We start from the raw sequence: 16,386 nt of genomic DNA, 5'->3' as shown, positions 1-16,386 counted from the left end.
TCTGAGTTATTTTTTTTCAATCAACACAAAAAAAGAAGAAAAAAACACGCGTGGGAGGATCTTTCCCTGTAAAGAAAAGGAGATTTTTTTTTTCCGATGCAGAACAGAAAGACGCCTAAGAAAAAAGTGGACCCACCTCACCGTGCGCGAGTACCGTAAATGACGCATATGTGCCAACTAGTCACCCCCCAAAGATTGATTGTATTGAACCTAATTAATATATTTTGGGATCAACAGAGTACTACAAGTACTACAAGAGCATGAGCATATGCCTATTCAACAAAACAGATACTATCTCTGTCCCAAAATAAGTACAGTTGTGGGGATCCGTGTCCAACGTTTGACCGTCTGTCTTATTTAAAAATTTATAAAAAATAAAAAAAATAGTCACACATAAAGTATTATTAATGTTTTATCATCTAATAACAATAAGAATACTAATTATAAAAAATTTTCAAGTAAGATAAATGGTTAAACGTTAAATATAAACAGTGCAAAACTGTACTTGTTGTGGGTCCGAAAGAGTAGATAGCCTCCTCATATATTAATCCCTATTTTGTTGAACGCTTGGGCTTTCTAAAACTTCGGCTGGTTGTTGCTTCTTTGGCTCCTAAATTGCACTTTCGGTCACATATTCTTCCCCAAGTTTACATTTTTCTGCGAAAGTGACCAGCTACTACTTGCGCTCACATGATCATATCCAATCCTTTCTCCAAGGAGATCATATTAGTTTTCCCAGTTAACAAGCTTATAGTACTTTCTAGAACAGCATGTAAAGAGCAAGCCAAGCGATGCATCAGAGGATGGAACCAATAATGGAAATTATTCCCGTTTGCACAAGCGATGACAAGCAAAGATATTGGATTAAAACAAGGGTTCCACGTAATTTTACAAGCAAATGACAGACTGTAAACTGATCTTCATGGGTTGTCAAATCACAACGAATAGAACAGCACCGACACAAGGTTATGCTAACAGGAACTGAAAGCTGCACTATCTGGCAAATTATTCTCTTACATTTTATCAATAGACATGGAAAATTGGAACCAACACCAAACCCCATTATACGATTCTCCCACTGCTCCAAGGCTAACAGAAACGGGAGAAGCAAATAAAGCAATCAGTCACGGCTATAATTCTGTATACATGCCCCTACCAAAATCTTTTTCTTATGTACCAGCTTTGCTCTACACAAATAAAGCAACATCTACCTTATCCTAGCGGGGCCATCACACTCGACACAATTGTTTTGCCCGGAAACAAGATGGAAAGCCTTGAAAAAAAATCCCTGACGCCCACTACATCACGAGTAAGCTGCACCAACGGCGTCAACCAGCGGGAAGCAATATAGGCCTCAGCGTAATGGCCAAATGTTTTGTTGCCATGTTTCTTCTGTTGAGGTTGTCTTACTTTGTGATCTCTCTTTGGCATGGCATGCTATCCAGACGAGGCCTTTGTTCAGGGCTTCAAGCCCAGCTATAAATCTTCTCAATTATAAATTTTCACAGGCTTCTCAAAAGTGTGACGATTCTGCATAGTTTGAATAACCAGAGTAAAGAACAATTACATGGAAAACACTGCTATAATAATACAGATAATTTCGTAACACCATTAATCAACCCAGCTTACTTTTACACATTGCATTCAATGCAACAAAAATATTAGCCCAAAATAACCAGTAATGATTTCTTGAAAAAAAAAGTAAAGGGAGAAATGAGTACGTTTACACTCGAATTTTTTCTTAATCTAAGCACATGCAACACTGTTACAAAACAAAATGAAAAAAGTAAACATACTCATTTCTCCCTTTACTTTTTTTTCAACACTGCACGTGACTATAGGCAAGATTCTCATGTAGTCACGTGCAGTGGTGATTCTATCGAACGGGATATCCATCAAACTAACTACTCCCTCCATCCCAAAATAAAAGAACCTAGGAATGGATGGGACATTTCCTAGTACTACGAATCTGGACAGGCCTGTCCAGATTCGTAGTACTAGGAAATGTCCCATCCGGTTCTAGGTCTTATATTTTGGGACAGAGGGAGTAGATGAAACCCCACATGTTGTTGCAGGTATAGTAGAACAATTTTGGATATACAGATTTAGTATGAACTATTGAGCAGAAAAATATTACATTGAGCTGCAGAAATATTGCATTTGAAAATAAAGGCAGGAGGAAAATAAGTGTCATCTATATGAATGCATAGAAGTAATGACCATCAATAAATAAAAGAAATGTAACTGAATACATGAAGGATGGTTGAGATTAAACGCATGAAAGATCCAATGGCAAATATTTTCTAGGTGATGTGGCTCAATGCATGTAGAGATTTTTGGTTCCAACTATATAGGATATATAGATTGGATGCTGAATTGAGTATGTACGTGCACGTATAGACCAACAACCCACATCCAATTGGACAGTTAGCTTTCATTTTAGAAATTGGAAAAACATAGCAGGTGTAACATTTTTCTACATTTCAAATCTTATTCATTTGCAAAGATCATGCAAATCATATCTGTGTAAATAATCTTCATTTGTTTTGTATAGCAGTGGTGCATATCAGCTTTTACAAATCAGTTTAGCAAATATATTTTTCAGTGTAACCTGAATATAGCAAGGCAAGAGACCTGCACGATTGCTATTAACTGGCAAAGAAGAGAGTTGCCGAGGCTGCTGATTTGCTCACTTCACTAGAAGCAAAGCAGCAAACAGCCCATTAATCTCTTGGACATTTAGTTAAACAAACTGCATGCTTATTTTGTTCGGCATCAGGTTAACCGGATTGACAGCAGATTGTTTAGAATAGAAATACGAACATTGTGTGCTCACATTCGTAAAATGGGTTTGCATGTGCTTAGATATAAAAAAAAACAGATATTTACACTCTTAAATCTTAAACACTCAGATTATTTCTTGCCAGTTTTGAATTGTACGCAAAAACCATTATTAGCCAACACTGATTACCTGATTGGCTGTATAAGACCTTTTTGGTGTTGTGTCAGTATGTTCCAAGCCAAGGTATTGTTCCCAAGCTCCATAAACATCTCTCCTCTGCAGAATCAGAAGATACATCATGGCATGAACAGCGGTCAAGAAAAGGAGGTACACATATGGACATGCCTAGCTTCCTAGCATGTTAAAATTATAACTTGCCTGAAAACGTGCAGATACAACGTCGACATCCTGGAGGTATTCAGGCCGATTCATAGATATGAATGCAAGCTTCCACTGTTCAAATAAGCATTACCGGCATGAGAGATCCATGTTGGCCGTAAAATTATAGAGAAAAGATGATCAGATGGAAGACAGCAGTTAAAGTACTAACATCTATAGTTGGACAAGAATGGGTTACCAAATTTCTGTTATTTTAAGTGGTCTTATAATTTTATTTCAGTGCCTACCAAATTAGAACTATTCTCTCACATTCCTTGTCCCTTAGTTAAATTGCCAATATATCCTAGATCCAAATATCAAAGTAGCAGGCCTTCTTGTGGTATTCCTAAGAATTGGTAGTGCATACAAACCTAGGAAATCTTCTCTTCTATGATTTTACCCGTGATTTTCATTTATGATCTAATAAGAAATACATTTCTTTTTTTTTCTTGCGTTTGTTGATAAGAATAAATTTCCGTATTGTGAGAAAATAAGAATACCCCAGGCACATCAGTTGACAGGGAATCGTACACCAGTACTAACCCTTCAGCTCACTAAAAATATTCCAGCATAATTAAGGAACTTGAATATGAAAGCGGTCACATATTTTGACATTTGAATATGTGTTACATATACTGTGGAGGATTTCTTTTTTTTTTAACATTGGAGCAACAGATAGATTAAATATATGCCACCTCCACTACCATCTAACAGAACATGCAGGAGAGAACATATAGTAAAAGAACAGTTAGGAAACATAAAAATGAAGGTTACCTTGGAGAATTCCTCATCAGGAACTCGAAGTTTTTTCTGAATTCGTTCTAATATCTCTGCTGCAGTTTCACCTTCACGGATAACCAGCAAAAATGGATCTCCAAAATTCTGAATCTGCTGTTAGTCATGAAAGCAATGTCAAAACTGATAATGGATGAGAGCTCATCTGTATCTGTAGGCTGTAGCAATTTTCCCAACGCAATATTTTACACTAGATTAGAGTAGTAACTATCAAGGTAATCATATGGAAATTGCAGTACCTGATTTTGATTAGGATCTTTCATGAAATGGTAAACATGAATCAACCGATCATGCGGGCCAAGGTTCTTCTCTTCCTCTGGTATCTGTTTCAATTGGTAGCAAAAATGTTATGCAAATCAATAATATAATGACAGTAGTATACTAACTAAATGGAATTATGTCAATATCGTCAGTCAGAAAAGATGTTCAAACGAACCTCCTCAGCACGTAGTGTCCAGTACTGATCATTTATGTTCTCTATTTTCTCGTGAGGTGGAAATATCTACAGATAAATTATTTACACAACAAGGGGTTAATAATGTAAGGAAAATATAATACTAATTTCCAAACGGTCTTCAGAAAATAAAGACTATCAAAATGCAAAACAGAACATCCAAGGACCTTATAAATCTTGTGGTAGAATACTTCAAGCAAGCGGAGTTCAGCATCAGGATTGGACAGTTCAACCTGTTGACATTAAAAGATCAGGATTGGATCAGGATAGTAGGCACTCTTCATGAAAAATAAAACAGCTTATAGTAACAAGATAAGAGAGAACTCAATAGATAGCACCAAGTTATCAGTTTTCAGGATAAACGATGCAAGAGAATGGATAAACCGGAAAAACAGATGAGTGATCACCTTGGTTTTTAGGTCAGTAATCACATCACTGATGGTGCTGTTTTTCGGTAGTCTTATGCTATGGATTACAACCTGGCATGTTGTGGATCAGAAATATACTTGCAACTAAAGACAGAGGTAAGAAGTACTAAAATGTTGGCAGACAAACCTCATCTTTAGTTGCATGGTGGAATGCAACTTTAAGAGTTTTCAAACACTGCAATTCTGGCAGTGGAATGTCCAGAACCTCGTAATACAAGATGTCAGAAGTCTGCAAAAGCCAGGCGTGAAAATAAAATATAAGCCCAATGGTCATGTAGTGCTTATGTCGCAAATAAAGAAGAATATACCTGATTGTAATGAACAAGCATATCCAATAGGTGCTCTACACCACGATATCTGATAGGCTGTGGTTTAGGTTGCTGGGAATAACAGTTGTGAGATGTAAGGCGAATTTTTGATGGATCATCCAAGCCAAGTTGGCGTGCAACTCTCTCAACAACATCATCATAAGTATGAAGCTTCGACCTAATTGAAAGCAAGAAATATTGATATGTAAGCTTTTTTGCAAAATAATAGTTTAATTTTTTAAATAAGAAACATAGTGATTTGCAAGCCCTCACAATTCCAAACAAAAATCATCCTCCTTTGGTTTCTCCAAAGACCGGAAGTGCACCACCTATAATATAAACAAAAGAAGAGTTACTAGAAAGCTCAGAAAAAGTAAACAAGATTGGGTTTTATGTAGAAAGGCACAGATGCACATATATAATCATGTATTTTTGTGACAAAAAGTAATGGAAAAAAGCATAGCAGTTCTATGTAGCTAGAATAGTAGAACAAATCCATATATAGCAATTCGTGACGAGATTACCATGAACACCGAATACATCGAAATAAGTAGACGAGAGACTAGAAAAAAAAGGGGCTAAAACACCGCATCAAATGACAACTAAAGGACACATAAGTTAATAAAACATAAGAACAAGTTCAAAATGCTACACTTGATGTGTATCTGAGTGTACCTGTCTATTATGCACATACTCCAAAAATGAAGGAACGTCTGGATACCGCACTTGAGTCTCCCCATCTGACACAGGTGACTTTTGGAAACATATTATGTCCCCATCTTCAAGCTGCAGCATTAGAAAGAACAATGGAGCATGGGACAAGTTTAGAGAAGCCATCACAATCTTGAACTAGAAAACTAAAAAAGTTTGCATCTAAAAAGGTGACGATTTCTTTCAAACCTGACTGGAACGGAAAGTTAGTTTCTTGTCAATGTGTTCGCACATCACATTTGGCTCAAACTTAATTTCCTGCAGCATAAAAATGCCAAATAGCTCAGAGTGTTAATCATGGGAAAAGCATCACTACATCACTTTCAAGTCAGAGTAATGCTATATTAACAACACAATAAAAAGAAACTTGAATTATAACCACTGGAGGCTGGAGCTATGAGAGCAAAAGGAGCACATGAGTAGATCATGCGACTGTGCTCTGAGAGTAAGATGGTTTTATGTAGCATGTAATGATATTACCACGTAATCATCGAGAACTGAATATGACCCTCACCTCATATAGCTCAATTTCTTCATTTGGAGCAAATCCAGCCATTTCATTCAATTTTGTCAGGATTTCAGATGGTTTTCCCGTAGCCTTCACAAAAAGCCTACCAACAAAACTGTACAACAAAATGACTTCACCACGTGAGTCTTTGTAGTAATTTTTTAAAATTGTACTAATTTTTTTTAAAGGATGCTTGCAAAATAGATATGAAAATATATACCAAAGTTCTTCCTTTTCAGGGTTATAAAGTTTAAAGAAAAGTAGTATATCCTCCTTGCTCTTCTCAGGTGGACGAATGGGCCGCAGATCCTATACAATAATAAATAGACATGGTCAAATTTCTAAAATCTTGAAAGATAATTGATAGTGAAACAGAAATATAAAGAATAAACAGCTATTGTAGAATGTTACTACCACTCCAGTCTCTACTTCCAGAAACAACTTCAACTCAGCATTGTGCGCCTTGTTAGAGACCTCCCTAAGTTGCCCCACCTATGCAATATAAGTAATAAGATATAATCACAAACAGAATAACACATACAAGAGAATGGTAGCAAGTAAATATGGAGGTTATTTCCGACCATAAAATGAAAAGAAAAATATGAAGCAAGAAAAAAAATCATTGCTGAACTAAAAAATGTTTGCTAGGGTGATTACAACAGTAAAAAAAGAATATTTCCCAACTCTTTAAATTAGTTCAAAGGACTAAAATTTTGAACTTCAGGAAACAATATATGACTCACTGATTGTGATTCTTCATGAGGGCCCAGTGGACGATTCGGTCGGTATGTATGATTTTGCCTCTTAGCCCACAGCCAGAAGCGCTGAAACTGCACAGGGATCCCACATTCCTTTGCGACTTCCTCCTGTGAACAGTTAATTCAATAATAAATGAGATAAAAATATTTGAAAGCATAATAAAATAATAAATAATTTAGGAAGTTACAGTATTGGTCTAGATAACAAAAGGAACAAAATTAGGTTTTGGAGGGGCTTGAATTTGAGCTCAGGAACACAAAAGGTAGCAGTGCAAAACCCTAAAATAGGTTATAGGCCTATATCACAGAAACTTAACAGCGTATCCTTGTTATGAAAAACTAGGTGTTTAGGAATGGTTACCTTAAATGAAGTAAAAGGTAGTTGCTTCTGTATGCGGAAGCTGCGAACCTTTTCATGGTCCACCAGATCAAAATATATATTCTTACCAATCTGTTCCTTCAAATCCTCATCTCGGGCAACCTAGGGACATTGCACATAGCCATTATAAAAAAAAAGTTCACAATGAGATTTAAACCATTAAAACTAAAACAGGTTCTTATCCAGACCTTTATGATGGTGTAGAGATGAGCTTCAGCTTTTTCCTTCTTCTTGTGTTCCTTCTCTTCTTGTTCTTTCTTCAACCTTATCTGCAAGAGCACAGTTGAATTCCCTCAAAACACCTGAAAAATGTATAAAATACTGAATAGGAAGGTAGGAGAATATGCATGATACTTACCCGCAAATGCTCAGCGATGTCCTTTTCATCAACATTACACATTATTTTATCCTTGTCGCTCTCACGAATATAGACAAGCATGTAGGCATTCGAATACTTTGTGAATTTAAATGGGGTGTTATTGAAACCAGGGTTTATTTGAGGCAACTGTTCCATCCAAAAGAGAAACAAATAAGATGATGACATAAATACAAGATGAGGGAAATTGCTGCAACAACTAAATCAGTGAATTGCACTTAATGAACAGTTATTAATAGTAAAAACGACCTCTTCTTCACCCCCATACTGCTCTTCAAGGGCTTTTTTGGTATCTTCTTTTGTTACTCGTTCATCATCAAATTTATACCTGAAATGACAGCATGCAGCCAAACGAATACATCAATTGTAGCATGTTCAGAATTGTTTACCTAGATATATACTGCCTCTGTCCCTAAAAGAGTGTCTTTATAGCTATGAACCTCGACACTCTTTTAGGGACGGGGGGAGTAGCTATCAGACAGGACACATAATGGTCAGAAACTCTAAGACAATGGATTGGTGCTGCAGATGGTCAATTGTCGATGTGCAAGCAGGCTACTTAGCAAACTTAATTCTATCGTGCAATATATGCTGGCAGACATGCAATTGAGGATTACAGATTGAAGATACTGAACTCGGATGATTGATGAAGCTAGGATGGGTAGTAGTGAACAGGCGTAATTTAACTATAGTTCTTTTTAAGTAGTATAAAGACTATATCCCAGTTTAATTCCATGCCTGGCATCCATGAGGAAAACGTTGTGAGTTCAGTGCCAACAACCAGCAACTCCCTCTGTCCCAAAAATACAAGAATTTCTGGAGTTCCGCACAGTGATTAAGCAAGTAGGTGGACTTAAATGGGGGACGGTTGTGATTTGGTTGAAACAAGGAAGTAGGTGGACAAATTAAACGAGAGAGATTTGTAATTTGGTTGAGATGAGGAAGTGGGTGGAGAAGTTGCTATATTCTGGAACAAATTTTGAAATCTAGAAGTTGCTATATTTTGGGGCAGAGGGAGTACATGTTATGAGCACAAGAATGACAGGCCCTAGACCCTGCTAATTTAGTTACTCTACCACCAAATGGCTGTGAATGGTAGCATGACCAAAACAAAATATACCCAGAATATCTTTAACTCAAAGAAAGTATTGAGGTACAATACAAGAGGTATAAATTTTTACACACCACTGGTCTGATAGCGTAGGCCGTATGAAAGCATAGTAGTGACCGCCATGTACTCCTCCGCTATGAACAAGAACACTGAGCAAAAGCACAGCAACATTAGCACCAGAAAATACAGTTGACGTTTAGCTGAGACGTGTCATAGAAACAAATGTACTAGTGAATATATTTTTTCAAATTCGCATAGCTTTCTCCATTTCAGGTTCATCTATATGATATGGCAGTGCTCACAAGTCACAAATACAAATTATCAAACAGTCTCCTTTCAAGATCTTGCCTAATACATGATATATGCAATAATAAATATCAAATCAGCAAAAAACATGGTGGCTCAATTATTTCAGAAACCAAAGCGCTATATGCAAGTGCTATATTGGTTTGAATTCCTCGTATATGACTTTTTTTGTTCATGACTGCTGTGACTAACATAAAAGTATTCACATAACTGATAAAATTTACAAAAAAAAAAAGATAAAATCACAAAATTTACTAAAAAAAAAGATAAAATCACACCTGTGAAGAGTGTAAAGGTTTCTAATGCTTCTATCTGCATCAGGAGCAAGATATTTCCCATCATCTCTGTCAAGATCAAGTTGAAGTGGGAACTCATACCGGTCATTAATCTGCAGAATTGGACGTTAATCAATCAACGATTTGTTGCTGAACTTTCCATAATTTATTAGATGAGAAATAAGAGGATAGATATCACGTTAATTACTTAATTGCTTCAAAGTGCAAAAAGAAGTGTTCAAGCATAGACTGCTCCTAGCAAAAAAGTAACGAGGTGAAGAAAATATGGTACTGACCTAAAAAAAACCGTCATAACTATCTGCTTACTGATGAGTATAGTTCTAAAGCAAAGCCAAAACATGGTAACAAGTGTTTATCCCTTACCACCCTAGCATGCTTTCTCCCAAAAGGTGAGAACTGCCTGATTTGTGAAAAACCCACCCAGAAAACCAGTTTTAGTTGTAGCCAAGATAGAACATGAAGTTTGTTTTGATTCGGTTGCAAAATAAAGATTTGATCTTATTAGTGCCAAACTGGTTAGTACCTAAAAATGTGAAACATGCGCACCACTGCGAAAATGACAGTTGATAATTTCAAGGAGCTAGTAGTGGATGTGATCATTGTTGTCAAGAGCTTATCATCAGATGACAGTCCGATATAACCCCCATTCAATTTTTTGAGTTTTTTTTGCTAATTCTTCAATGTTGTTTCAGTTAGTTTGTAAGTAGTAATGCCAGTAGGAAAAAAATCGCTACCAGCTTATATGTTATGGGAGAAGTTCAGAAAACACAGCGTCAAATGATTAAACCTATGAAAGCATGTTTGATGCCTTCATAAAAACAAGAGTGAAGTGCGCAAGCGGTCCCTAAACTTGTGCTGGTGTGTCATTTAGGTCCCTAAACTCTCGAAATGCATTCTCGGGTCCTCGAACTTGTTTTGGGTGTCATATAGGTCCAAACAAGCTCCAACCTCTTCCATGCGCTGATGTGGCATGCCACGGTAGCACCTATGTATTAGTCGGACCCACGTGTCGGTAACATAGAAAAAAATATAATTAGAAAAACATATTTTCTCCTCTCTACCTTAGAATTTTTATCTTTTTTTCTGTCTATCTAAGAGGAGAAAATATGGTTTTCAATTTTATTTTTTATATATGCTTGACATGTGGATTCCACTAACACGTAGGTGTCACCGTGGCATTGCCACGTCAGCGCTATGGAGCAGGTTAGAACCCATTTGGACCTATATGACACACATGACAAGTTCAGGGACCTAAAAATGCATTTTAGGAGTTCGGGGACCTAGATGACACACTGGCACAAGTTTCGGGACCGCCCATGTACTTCACTCTAAAAACAATAACTAGGTCAATGCTAAACCTGAAATGGCAATATGTTTATCATTGCAGAAGAAAATAACAGTATTTTGAGGAATCTACTTGAAACAAGACAACAATATAATTACAGACAGATGTAAAGGAAATATAGACACTTCAGAATTTAAAGGTAAGGGTGCCACAGTTCCAACCTTGACCATTGTATCTCGCATGTAATCATATTCAAAACGCTTCAGTTGAAGTTGCAAAACAGGAGGGAAATCAAGGAAGAGTACTCCCTTCTTTGCATCCTGAAAAGATTACAGAATATCAAGTGCCAATGCAGTATCAAGGTAAGAAAATATAATCATGGCATGTATGCTATATTGTCATTCATTAACTTGGAAAATCAGATGATTAACATCTTTTAATTTTATGTCTACATTAAAGGAAATCGCTCCTCAATGAATAAACTGTATGCAAGTACACACCAACATTACAGAGTTATTATTTTACTAAACAAAAAAAAAGAGGTAATAACCTAAATTTACTCCACATGTATCATGTACTCCCAAAAAAACCTGCTAAGAAGTTCACTACATCAAAATATTCAACTTCGGAGTGCAGGATTTGTCAGTACCTGTAAGCCATACTGCTCTGCATGATATTTGTTATCACCCTCTAGACGCTCCACTTCGACATATTTATCAAATGATGCGTAAACATCACAACAACCTTTGACATCAAGCTGTAGATCTGCAATGTTATAACATGAGTAAGCACTAAATTAAAAATGATACTGAATGTTCAATGTGAAAAAGCTTACCATAAAAGGATTCTTTTCTGTTAGATTTATAATCAACATTAATGCACTCGATATAGTTTATGTGGTGGCCTTCAAATAATTGTTCAATTGTTCCTTCCACAACAGTTTCCTGGGTCAACGCAAAGTTAATAACAAATTGTAGACATATAATAAAATGTTTATTATAATATTCACCTTCATTTTGTCTTCAAGTTTCTCACAAAGAACTCTGTTAAGCTCTTGAACATCATGCTGCATGAAAGAATCATAAGTGTCCCATCCAAAAGATTTGGTCAACTCCTTTGTAGCTACGCTATTGTCGCTGTATTGGAGCTTGTAAAAAAGGCTCTGCAGGGCTAAAGGAATACTCCCAGATGGCATGTCATTCTCAGTAGTTGGCATATGATATACAGCCTAAGATGAAATTTCAATTAGTCTTAAGTTCAGGTACTTAACAAATCATGTAGACTAGGAAAAAGTAATGATCTCAGACCTTCCTGAAATATGGTATATGGTACAGTGTTTGTAGAAGAGAGTTCATATAACAGGTAGCTCCTTGATTCTTTAGACCAACATATCCTGTTTCCTTTTTCGAGTCATAAGTCCAGTAATCAACCATTCTGCGAACAGCAACCTCAGCTTCCACAACAACGGTGTCATTAACAAGGTAGCCCCTACTTGGGTCATACAGATCACTCAAAGGCATAAAAGATGTGAAACCCCAGTCACTCTCACGTGCATTAAATTGATGTTGAGTATCTGCCAAACATGTAAGCAACATGTGCAAGTCAATCGCTGCTAATACAAAAGGCTTTCATTATTTCCACGTATAGAAAAAATTAGAAGTTCTCAATATCCATTTTATCATTGAGGAAGCATGTCATCAGTAGGAAGTTCTCAAATCTCTGCAATGATCTTGCAGAATGAATGCTCCCTTCTATTCCACTACTGTTCTTAAAAAACTAAACCTGTTGGCCAATACTCATCAGTTTTTGTAAGTTAGGGTGCAACCGCACGAAGGGGCTTTCATGAGACCATTTTCCCCTCATGTACATTTCTACTACTTAAAAGAGGGAGTCGTCCTCCTTCCCCCTCCCCCACTTCCTCCTAAAACCTCTTCCCTCCCATAAAAACCGTTCACCCTTAAAGACTGATTCCAAAAAAAAAAAAAACGGTATAAAAAACCAAACAGCACACCCTATCCAAATCCTTCCACTATACTGAATAAAAAAAATACAGTTGCAACGCACAGGCCTATAATAACTAATGTAATGGAAAAGGAGAGAGGAAACAGAAGTTGGAACATGGAAATTGGAACTCACATGCCATTGTGATGAAGGGAATTAAAAGGATGAGCTTATATAGAAACAAGAAGTTGACACAGAAGGAACAGGGGTGATTTGTGGGAATGGCGTCCCAGGCTATCAAGTTCATGTCCCTCATAGTGTTCTAGCCAACTGGAGGAGGAAATGTTGAAGATGCTGGAATTGCTCAACAGCCAAAGGCAGATAAGATAGCAATGCACCAATATAGGATGAAGGGAGGAGATATAGAGTAAGATGGGTAAATATCTGGTAGGAATTTTGGGTTTAACAGTCTAGCATTGACAGACATGGCAAATAAGTTAAGTTTTTGAGAAGTAGTGGTGTTCAAGGAGTGCACATATTGCATTGGCATTTCAGCTAAAGTAACATTCTACTGCCATACAAAAACTTCTCAACACTCCTAAATAGTACATGATTAAGACTTAACAGCTCAAACTGAAGAAACAATAGTAACTGAACAGAAAATTAAAGGCAAAACTATCAGGTGTTATTTACTCATAATGGAACAAAATGTATGAAACATATGAAAATATTCAAATCCATATAAAATTATGATGTGTAAACATCATAACAAAGTCTCACTCAGCCAAAATCCTACTAAGAATTGTTCGGTATAGAAAAACAACAAAACCAGCAACACTATTAACATAGCAATAAACAGTCCAACTAACAGTTGACACTAATAATTATAAACTCCATGAACGTTGAACCATAGACTAACACCCAACTGCAGGAACTAACAAGCACACTTGATAGTTGAGATGCTAGGTCCATTAATTGCCAGAAGTGCAAGACCAACAGAGACAGACAGATGACAAACATCAGATTCAAATAAGTAAATAATAAAAAGAAACAAAAAAATATTTACCTAGGAAGTAAAAACTGTCCATTAAAAGCACAACTAAACTCCAAAAGGAAGTCATGATACTCGCACATGTTACATGTGTTAACAATATAGGCATCCTGATGTAAAAGAATTAAATTATCTCAGGAATAAAATAAAAGGGGATGCCTTATGGTTATTTGTAGCTTAGTTGTCATTGTGAAATGATAAACAAAAAGTCTTTGCTAGTAGACTTCCGCATCTCGCCTTATGGTACATCTCATGCATCTAGGTCAACTTTTGACTTGTTATGTTTAGAAACTAGTTATGTGCCACGTCATCATTAATTACCACTGCCAACAAACTACATCCAGCAGTAAATACATAGCATCTTAAAAACATACACACAGGCCATTGAAATAGAACATTGACAGTTGCTGACAATCACCTCAGTGAAAGTTACATCTGACTTGTGGGTCCCATTCTTTAAAAATGATTGGTACAACACCGCATGTTCCTCCTCGATCCATGATACATTGACTAGTAGCATTCTTACGACATGGAAAATACAACATTAAATGAAAGAAGGTAATAATACCTTTCCGAATGGTATACTTCGGATGGATCTGGTTCACAACAGCCAAGCTGAACTGAGCATACCGGTTCCATCCATAAGGGAGATTCACCGAGTCCGCGACATCCAAATACATAGAGAAATGGTCCACATTGTTCCCCTTAGGGAAAATCAGCACACGCCTACACGCAAAGGCAGAACATCTATATCAAAACCCTCCGCGCTTCAAGCAAGTCCCAAGGTAACCGCATTTCCACTAGGAACCGCGACCGCGAGATATGTTACCATTTGAATCCTCCAACAACAAACGGCTCCGAGTAGTGCTTCTTCCCATTGATCCTGGTGAAGTTCTCGATCGTCCACGTGAACCGCGACGTCTGCGGGTCTTCCGGCGGCTGGCTCTCTGCCGCGTTGGCAGGCTCTGTCTGCGCCACAACTAGCAGCACAAACAACAACAACAACAACAACCACACACGTACTAGATCAGCAAATAAAAATCTCAAAAACGCCTAAACCCACACAACCCACCCTAATAAAACACAGCACACCGTGCGAGGACTGTGTGAACTCGCGGTCAGTCTCACCTTCCATCGGCTGCGCGGCGTCGGCGACGACAGCGGCGGCGGCGGCGGGGAGCTCCTGGTGCGGCACGAGCATCTCCTCGTCCTCCTGCTGCTGCTGCGCGAGAGAGAGAGCGCTTAGTGAGAGAGGGGGGATGTCATGTCACTCACTCAGATCCGGCCACCGCGCGTAAACCCTAGCCCCAAAGTCGCCCGCCCCCACCCCACCCCGATCGCGCAACACCCGTCGCGGCACGCGGATTCCTCGGAGCCAACCCAACACTACCGCGGGAGATCGGGCCTCTCGCGCTCGCGAGTGCGTGGGGGGGGGAGAGGAGAGGAGAGTGGAGGGGGAGGAGAGGAGAAGCGCGTACCTCGATGGGGGGAGGAGTCATCATAGTCATGGAGCCGTGGGCGACGTCGTAGGCAGCGGGACGTCGCGCGCGCGGGCGCCCGCAGCGGCGGCGGTGGCAGCGGATTCCTCGGTTGGGGAGCGGGAGCCGCGACTGCGGCGGCGGCGGCGGCGGCGAGGGGTGGGGGTGGGTTGCTGATGCGGAGAGGGAAGGGAAGGGGGGAGGGGGAAATTGGTCGTGGTGGTGACGAGGGGGGTGATTCGGGGATTTCCGGGTGCAGAAAGGAAGAGATCTCGGGGAATTTGGAGGGGGGTAACCGGGCAAGGAAGGAAAGCCGGTAATTATGACGTCACATTTGTGATTCGTTTTTTTCTACTGCTAGTACTTCCTCTAGTCTGATTCGTTTTGGACAAGAGTGAGATCAAACTTTAGAATCTTTAATTATCAATTATTTTTAAAATATTTCTCTTTCAAATATGGTAACTATATATATAGATTGGTCTTAAAAGTATTTTAATAAGGTCATATATATTGTTAATACTTTTATACATATTATAATAGAAAATAATAGTTAACGTTGTTTTTTTGGAGACTGTGCCCTTGTCCAAAACGATAAGTCAACTCAGAGGGAATAATTCAGTGTACCTTTTTCTGTTTCGTTTTTTTCTATTGCTAGTAATTTAGGGTATCTTTTGAGAGAAAAAAAATGGAAATAAGAAGAATGAGACGATATATATTTTCTACTGCTAGTAGTAATTTAGGGTATTTTTTGAGAGAAAATGGAAATGAGAAGATAGGTTAAATGAGATTGGTTAAGTTTTATTTAGTTTAAACTTGGGAACAAGAATAATATGATTTTGTTGCAACTTTTCTGTAGAATTTTTTTATAAAATACGTATTCGGGAACACGCGTGCAGAAAACAAGACATTTTTCTTCTCTATGTCATCTAAACGAAAGTTGCCTTAGCAACGAGAAAGAAGATTAAGTTCTAAACACGGATCGGCTACTTCCAAACGACAAGTTTCGTACAAAAAATTTTTATTTGGAAGTTCTTTTAAAAA

General features: G+C 38.0%; 1 protein-coding gene across 3 annotated transcripts; it reads right to left on the bottom strand.

Annotated features, from left to right (window-relative positions):
* Positions 1-844: 844 nt before the first annotated feature.
* LOC127756911 (ubiquitin C-terminal hydrolase 12-like) lies at positions 845-15,531 on the bottom strand. 3 transcript variants are annotated; one of them, XM_052282293.1, is made up of 32 exons: positions 15,346-15,531; positions 14,996-15,089; positions 14,697-14,847; positions 14,436-14,593; positions 12,183-12,448; positions 11,885-12,103; positions 11,711-11,819; positions 11,525-11,640; positions 11,097-11,195; positions 9,573-9,682; positions 9,063-9,137; positions 8,127-8,205; positions 7,860-8,006; positions 7,690-7,770; positions 7,484-7,603; positions 7,108-7,230; positions 6,779-6,856; positions 6,585-6,673; positions 6,371-6,479; positions 6,046-6,114; positions 5,821-5,931; positions 5,419-5,474; positions 5,146-5,323; positions 4,965-5,066; positions 4,817-4,888; positions 4,577-4,642; positions 4,392-4,457; positions 4,195-4,278; positions 3,935-4,051; positions 3,161-3,235; positions 2,972-3,058; positions 845-1,530 (listed from the first exon to the last, which is right to left on the bottom strand). In XM_052282293.1, exons 1-32 carry the CDS (start codon positions 15,373-15,375, stop codon positions 1,489-1,491), a joined length of 3,378 nt encoding a protein of 1,125 aa, XP_052138253.1. In that variant the 5' UTR covers positions 15,376-15,531; the 3' UTR covers positions 845-1,488. The 3 variants fall into 3 exon arrangements, with proteins under 3 accessions (XP_052138253.1, XP_052138255.1, XP_052138254.1); XM_052282295.1 differs by having other exon boundaries at positions 3,935-4,048; XM_052282294.1 differs by having other exon boundaries at positions 14,996-15,086.
* Positions 15,532-16,386: the final 855 nt, after the last annotated feature.

Source organism: Oryza glaberrima, chromosome 12 (genome assembly GCF_000147395.1).
Source record: "Oryza glaberrima chromosome 12, OglaRS2, whole genome shotgun sequence".
NCBI lineage: Eukaryota > Viridiplantae > Streptophyta > Magnoliopsida > Poales > Poaceae > Oryza > Oryza glaberrima.
The sequence above is the reverse complement of the archived record's forward strand: the minus strand, read 5'-3'. Positions and strand labels throughout refer to the sequence as shown.

Excerpts from the sequence above, each read along its gene's own strand:
- LOC127756911 (XM_052282293.1), bottom strand. The coding sequence starts at position 15,375 with ATGACTATGATGACTCCTCCCCCCATCGAG. Across the intron at positions 11,641-11,710 it reads CAGAAAAGAATCCTTTTATG|ATCTACAGCTTGATGTCAAA; the intron begins GTAAGCTTTTTC and ends ATAACATTGCAG. Across the intron at positions 6,115-6,370 it reads AAGAAATTGAGCTATATGAG|GAAATTAAGTTTGAGCCAAA; the intron begins GTGAGGGTCATA and ends TTTATGCTGCAG.